At 42.3% G+C, this 7,634-nt stretch overlaps 1 protein-coding gene across 1 annotated transcript; it reads right to left on the bottom strand.

The window, feature by feature from the left end:
- Positions 1-722: 722 nt before the first annotated feature.
- Positions 723-5,658, bottom strand: LOC136453521 (HVA22-like protein k). Its single transcript, XM_066454082.1, has 8 exons — positions 5,440-5,658; positions 4,362-4,420; positions 3,486-3,583; positions 2,717-2,768; positions 2,175-2,238; positions 1,675-1,770; positions 1,522-1,594; positions 723-1,149 (listed from the first exon to the last, which is right to left on the bottom strand). Exons 1-8 carry the CDS (start codon positions 5,470-5,472, stop codon positions 1,034-1,036), a joined length of 591 nt encoding a protein of 196 aa, XP_066310179.1. The 5' UTR covers positions 5,473-5,658; the 3' UTR covers positions 723-1,033.
- Between the last annotated feature and the right edge of the window lie 1,976 nt (positions 5,659-7,634).

Below are 7,634 nucleotides of genomic sequence, written 5' to 3'. Positions count from 1 at the left end.
GAGAGCCTCGAGCGAGACGGAGACGGCGCCCCCTGCCGAGGCCTTCCCTGGAGAGCCTCGGGCGAGACGGAGACGGCGCCCCCTGCCGAGGCCTTCCCTGGGGAGCCTCGCGCGAGGCGGAGTTTGTTTCAGGGTGCCGAGACCTCCTGCTCGAGGCTCGAGGCGAGGTGGAAGAGGGCCCAGTGGGCTCGGTCGTGGCAGGTGAGGGGCCCACGGCTTACCTTCTGGCTTTATTTTTTAGATGGGATTTCAGCGACCCGTTTGATGTTTGCTTAGGGTACCCCGTTCTAAAGGTACCCGACAGTTTTCTTCTTAAACAAACCTGCTTTCATACTAGTGTTCTACTAGTGTTCTACTGAAGTTATACTTAATAAAAAAAATTGTCTTTCGGGAAAAAAAAGTTGACGGACAGTTACAACGATGTCTGGAGGTTCCTGACTAAATTGCTATTGACTGCAACATGTCTTTCGAAGAAAATTGCGAGATGTTCTGTATAGTACGTACATGACAGTGACACGTACATGTTATTGTCGCCACCATGAAACAATCCTACATCATTCACTCTCGCGCGCAGGGGCGTGCGCCACCCACTAGTTCTTCACAAGCTACTGAAGAAAGAAGCCACCAAATTTGAAGGATGAATTATGAAGCACCACTGATGTACACGATCAAGCATGCACAAGTAGATGTTCCAAAGCATGCTAACCACCACGAATTCATGCTTTAGAAAGATTGTTCATCGCAGGATTCAAATTGCTCCAACGTGAAAGCCGACAACACACCGGTCATTTTTACACTGTAAATGACAAACTGGTGCTACAGATTTGTCCAACACCCATTTTAGTTGCTAGTTGTTGTTGTTGTTATGGATATCTAGCTAAAGCTAAAACATTGTCTCTAGAATTAGCCTTTCAGGAACAGTCGTATTCACAATCCAGTCAAGCTGGGTGACCTCAACGAACAATTTTGAAGCACATCCAACCAGATCGTATTTGCTGCATCTGAGATCGTGAGCAGAGATAAAAAGTTCAGCTTAAGTTTCAGTTCCCGACACACCAGCTTCTTCCGTTGCAGTTGTATTTGGACCTTCAATTGTATTAACCGCTTGTGTTTCTTCAGGTTGTTCGAGGCCATTTACAATGTAGTTTGCTGTCACAAAAACAAAAGCAGCATAAACTGATTTCCCTTCAAATCTAGGTATTCTAAAGTCACAAAGCACGATTGCGACTATGAGGCAGAGGGGATAGGATGAGAAATTTGCTATGTGCAGAAGAATGTGCATATGAAGTCATGTTGAGGGCATAGGCAAAAACAACAGCACACCATGCAAGCATTTGAGCCCAAAAACAAATCAATCTTAACATGTTGAGATCCGAATTGTGACTAGATCTTTATTATTTATGGTCTAAACCCAACTTTAGAAATTATCTTTACTTCGTTTTCCTGAGCAGTTAGTCTATTGTCTGTGCATGCATGATGTTTTAGTTTGTTGTATTATACAGGGTGTTCCCAGTTGTATACCTGTCGTAGCACCTCTGATGGCCATGTTCTCTATAAAACGAATTTCATCTTCATGGCTGCTCACAAACTTCGTCTGGTTTTGTAAAGTATTACTTTCATCAGTATATATCCATGAACTACAATGTTCATAAGATGCACAGTGAACACACTTACAAGTTCCTTTGACAGAATATTCAGAAACCTATCAATTTTTGCTTGATGTTTCAAGAAAAATGGGCGCAGGTATCTTTTGTATACATGCTTTGATCCCTGAAAGCAAAGGACACGGATTCGATCAAAACAATCATCAAAGATACAGCAAGCAATGTAATAGTTAAACTTTTTTGTCCAAAAGGCAGCATGAGTCTTGTCATAAGAAAACATGGATATGATGTTTAAAAGAAGCCAAGAGTATGTACTTCATAAGCAATATAGAAAGGAAAACATATATAAAGCTGATGGAAATTTCTTGACAAACTCCCACTACAAGAGAACTGGAATGGTTTATGGGTCAGAGCAAGAAAGCTCATGGAAGTAGAAAATGGCCAATTCAAAGAACAAGTGTCACTAATATGATGCATTTGAATTAAAGCCATATCGCAGAGTGGTAAAATGGTAAAGTTGAACAGTACATGAAATTTAGACAAGGGATGGAAGGGGCAAGGGAAACTTACACTGTTTGAAGGGAACTGGAGCCACACAAGGATAGCAAACTTCACATGATAATAGAGAGGAACACTGGAGAACAGCAGCAGGCACATGTTCAAATAGTTTCTAAGGTAGGATTAAAAACACTTAACTGATGCCAAACAAATAGCACAAAAAGAAGGCATGTTGCTTATGGCAAATATAAAGTAAAATAATCAAGTGCATACACAATGTTATGAAATAAGAATGCCATGAAGGCAAACAGAATGATACTTTGTCAAATGTAAAGCACAAATACAAAATAAAAGATGTAGCAAGTTACTGAAGGATTTTCTTAAAAGAAACAGACTCCCAATGCATCATTTCCTAAAAAATAATTCTAGCCAGAAGGTCTTCCTTAGAGATAATAACGAGACTACATGGAGTCTAATAATGCAAGGCTGCAGAACAAAATTTTACAACCAGTGCTCAATGAATAGTAGCATTGCTATTCATGGTTATGACAAAAAACAAGAAATATTTCTTCAATTAACATGTCAAACACTTCAATAACGTCAGATATTCATACCTTGAAAGAAGCTTGTCTGCAAACACTTCAGCAATGCTAAAAGATCCATATGCTGCAAAAACATTTTGGAAAGGAGTCATGGTTCAGATATCAATGTAATATAAGCAACAAGCAATGGGAAACAAAATGCAGACATTTTTAGATTTGTCACTTGGCTACAGTAAAAATTTTCATTCTTATGGTATTATTAAGGCCCTGGTTGAATACAAAATATTTTGGAATTTTCAGAAAACACTATGGTTTTGCTAAAAGAATTTGGTTTTAAAAACTATAAGGTGTTTGGATATAATAAATTTTGTAGTTTTAAAAACTATACTATTGCCAAAACCGTAGCCTTTTTTAGAATTTAAGAAACTTGAACCCGGGCCTCTTTTTTCTAAACTGTGATATTACATAGCCCTGGTTTCTAAAATTGTAGTTTACGAACACCATGGTTTTCCCCTTTCTGGGAACTATGACACCCAAAAAGGATCGAAGTCTATAACTCGTTAAATCAAGAGAAGGCAAGTTTGTGCCCATGCAATATTAGCTAAGACTAATTATGACGGGAAAAAAAACAGTGGGTACTAAAACTATGGTACTAAATCCAGAATATTACTTGAATATCAAATACAACCAGCTGAATAACTCCATAAAATACAACATATGCGCAGCTTTGCTGCATAATGCTGAAAGTAACAAAAGTTTGTACAACATTTTCATCAATATACTAAAATAAGATGATTAGCTAATATTGAAAAATACTAAAAAAATTCATCTCGTTACAGACCTGCCCAATACAAAAGCAACCGCTCTCTCTCTTTTTCATCCTTCTTCTCTATAGCTCTGAAAGTAGAGTATACAGGTAGACCGATCCCCACAGCACAACTGCAGCAGCATGAGGTGAGAATAAAAAACCGGGAATTATATCATTTTACCCATACAATGATGGTAGCACACTTTTGAAAAGGAAAGCCAAAATAATGTATATTTTATCATTTATTACATTAAATAAGACAACCAAGCAATTTAACATGAAAATATCGTGCCTAATAGCAGACAAAAATGTTCTAGTTACAGATGATGCCCAGCTCACATAGATTGAAGTCGTAGCTATTGACTATTGCCAGCATAACCTCTTTGCAGAAAAATATAAACCTGATAAACTACAAGGAATGGACAGTTTATAACATATACTATTTTATTGGCGCAGCATAAGCCCATGCTGTTCGGCTGATGATTTCCGCGGCTGATAAGCTGGCTGAAGCTGATTTGTTGTGAGAGAAAAATATTATTCCATGATTGATAAGCCAGGCTGATAAGCCGGCTAAAGCTGATTTGTTGTGAGAGAAGAATACTGTTCCAAGGCCGAAGCTCGTTAAGCTGGCCTGGTGACTCGTTTCAAAAGTGCTCGGATTGAACTAGTTTTTCTTTTTTTAAATGAAAATGACTTGATTTTGAATGACTTTCAACTTCGGCTCGGTTCATTAAGCTCGGTTTGAAGTTGGGTCTCAAACCATTCAGGAGACTATGATAAATAAGATTATACCAATTTCAAATAAAGTTCGTAAAAAAAGTGCAGTTGACTCATTATTCACCCTAGTACCAACTTCCAGGGAGCACAACACAGAGATAAACATGTTAACATATCACAATATCTAAGTACCTGGCTGTACGGATGACTATGTTAGAGCTTAGCGGCGCCAATAAGAGCCGCAAACCAACCTGCAAATACAGTTTTAACACAAACCATAAACAACGTTTATGTTGCAATGAATATTTTTGGAAATTGTGAAACCTATGAAGAATCTATCCTGAAATCTTTAGAAAAGTTAAGTATCAACACAATCCATGGCTCAGGAATTTGAATATTCAAGTGTCCATATTCAGATGCACTAAGAGCACTTGAATTCCATGGATCAACCATTAAATTTTGGACCATAGGATAAAAGGAACCAGCAAAATGATGAATGTTTCGTAAATAAGCAAATACCCTGGTGCTAGTGGAGCAAGATACTCTTGGCATGTTACTGGGTGTTACAAATTTACTACACAAAGGGTATTTTAAATTCAATTCATGTGCACTCTTGAAAGGCATCAAATCCAAAACAAAACTGAACACGTTAAAACACAAAAGTCATTATCTATTCAGTCACTTTGGTGAATATGAGTATGTAACCAGGTGGGTTCATATCAGATATCACGAATAAGCTCACATGATGATTGACAAATGGATTAATACTTGAAACTCGTATTAATGGGCCAGTCATTTCCACTAATATAATACTGATTTTCTAACCATATTGACAAAATACACTGCAAGATCAATGGTGGTTACAGGACTGTCCCAGTTCTCACAATAATTAATTCAGCCCTTCAGTGACGGGGGAAGAAGGCAAATTTCGGGGCACAATGGCTAGGATTCCCTCATTCCCTGGGAAAGGCAACCATACTTGGCTCAACCCGCACGGAAGCTTCATAACCACCGAACAGAAACTCCCTGTTTTGTTCCACGATCTGCCACAGGCCTTCAGTACAAAACATTCAGCCGCGCCCAACCCCAATCTGCACATTCGTCCCCCTACCCAAACCCAGCTGACAGAAACCATACACGGTTAATAAATTAGCATAGCTGCACGACAACGACACCCCGATCCCTCCGGTGAACGAGCGGGAGCGAGATCGCTCGAGAGGCACGGGCGATCCAGGTTTCCGTGGGAAAGCAGAGCGGTAAGGGCGCGTACCTCGCCGGAGATGGCGGGGGCGAGGAGAGCCATGGGTCGCCGCGGAGAAAGTGGAGGCGAGCAAACAGGTCGGTGCACGAAACCCGGCGCCGCAGCGGCTCCCTGGAGGGCGGAGGGCGAGGAATCCGCCGCGATTTGGGCTCCGTGCGGCAGAAGGGAGGGAGGAGGCGGCAGCAACCTAACGCGACGGGTTGGAACGGGAAAGCTGGAAGATGGGCTATTTATGACTCGGTCCCTGAGCTGTCCATGATTTACACGTGGTGTTAGTTCGTTAGTTACGATTCCTTCGGCTTCACAACATCGCCCCGGTTTAGAAATTTTTTATCTCAGCTGTTTTTTCTATCCATATCTATATCTATATTAATAATAAAAAAGTAAAATTTATCTCCACGTACGGTCCTCCTTTAACTAACTTTGTGAATATAAAAAAACCACCATAGCCCTTCTCTTTATATAACTAGAAATCCGAATCCAACTAGATCTCTGTCTTTTCGGGTGAATAGGAATATTAAACAACTAGGAATCATAATTTAATTAGATCTCTCCAACTCCGAGTAACCGAAATAGAAATCTTAATCAAATACAAAAATATAAGAACAGAAATCTAATAAAGAGAAAAGAGGGGGTATAATTTCTTTATTTCGTTTCTTTTCGGTTCTTTTTTCACTTTTTTCCGATTTGTATCTATATCTATATCTAATAATAAAGAGGTAAAAATTTTCTCCACCTATTTTTTGGTTCGGACATTCCTTAACTAACTTTGTGAATATAGAAAATCGCCTATAACCATTCTCTTTATATAACTAGGAATCCTAATCCAACTAGATCTCTCCGATCTTGGGTGAATAGGAATCTTAATTCAATTAGATCTCTCCAACTCTGAGTAACCGAAATATGAATCTTAATCCAGATGCAAAAATATAAGAATAGAAATATAATAAAGATAAAAGAGGGGGTAGAATTTCTTTGTTTCATTTCTTTTATGTTCTTTTTTAATCTTTTTTCGGTTTGTGTCGGGAACCAATACTAGGGTATCCAAAGAGGAGTAACTAATAACCATCAATATTGATTCATCCGAGCAGTCAAGAGCGCGACTACAGCTCCAACCGACCCCTAGGTGCGCAAGCTCCGCCTCGCCCGACCACTGAGGGCTGGCTCCACCTCACCCGACCTCTGAGGGCGGGCTTCGCCTCGTCCAATCTCTGGGGACGGGCTCCGCCTCGCCCGACCCTTGGGTTTGCGCTCCGACTCAACCGACCTCTGAGGGCGGGCTCCACCTCGCCCGACACCGAGGCCGCGGGCTTCGCCTCCTCCGACCTCGGAGGACTAGCTCCGCCTCGCTCGACACCGAGGCCGCGGACTCCGCCTCGCCCGATCTCTGAGGGTTGGCTCCGCCTCGCCCGGCCTCTGAGGGTTGGCTTCGCCTCGTCCGGTCTCTGAGGAGGACTCCGCCTTGACCGACCCCGAGACCGGGGGATCCGTCTCGCCCGACGAAGACCCATACCGTCGCCAACCACTCTAGGTCCAAGCGAATAGGTCAGGGTCAAAGCTCTGACACCAGGAAGATGACTGGCACGCCCCGATATAACCCGTGGCCGTGACGGGCCATACCTGGGGATTCACATCAGGAAGAGCATCGGGCGTACTGGTACTGTTCTGCCTAACCCTCGTACGAGCACTGACGGGCGCGTCAGTTCACCACGATGTCCGCCAGAACGGAGTGGAGCGCCACGACCGGGAGACGACGCCTACGCATGGCGCTAGTGACGGACAGGGCCGCGACGTGGAGCTGTCCATGTTGACGTCTACAGGGTCGGCAGGACCCATGTGAAGGAAAAGAAGGGACCGGCGATCCTGGAGGACTCCTTCTCCTTCTCATCCTCTTCTTTTTCCTCCACTGTAATATGTGCTTTCTCTTGGTCTATAAAAGAGAAAATAGAGCATCCCATAAAGAACATCGCAACACATCGCATCGATTCGGACTTGAACCCATCGAACCCCGAACCGATCAGATACACAAGCACACAGCTAGGAAGCGACCGGGCTCTCGACACTCATTCGCTCCTCTCACCAGAGACTTGGGACCTGTTCCTCTCGGCCGTTTGTAACCCCTACTACGAACTTTTAGTGCTAGTAACGCGAGCATCAACGAACTGGACGTATAGACATTCTGCCCGAATCAGTATAAACCTCGT

The sequence above is a fragment of the Miscanthus floridulus genome, chromosome 5 (genome assembly GCF_019320115.1).
Source record: "Miscanthus floridulus cultivar M001 chromosome 5, ASM1932011v1, whole genome shotgun sequence".
Classification (NCBI taxonomy): domain Eukaryota; kingdom Viridiplantae; phylum Streptophyta; class Magnoliopsida; order Poales; family Poaceae; genus Miscanthus; species Miscanthus floridulus.
This window is presented reverse-complemented; position numbering and strand designations above follow the sequence as displayed.

Bases quoted from the DNA above. Each gene is read 5' to 3' on its own strand.
- LOC136453521 (XM_066454082.1), bottom strand. From the start codon at position 5,472: ATGGCTCTCCTCGCCCCCGCCATCTCCGGCGAG. The intron at 4,421-5,439 runs GTACGCGCCCTT...CTGTATTTGCAG, and splicing joins CCCCCGCCATCTCCGGCGAG to GTTGGTTTGCGGCTCTTATT. The intron at 2,769-3,485 runs GTCTGTAACGAG...ATGTTTTTGCAG, and splicing joins GTTGCTTTTGTATTGGGCAG to CATATGGATCTTTTAGCATT.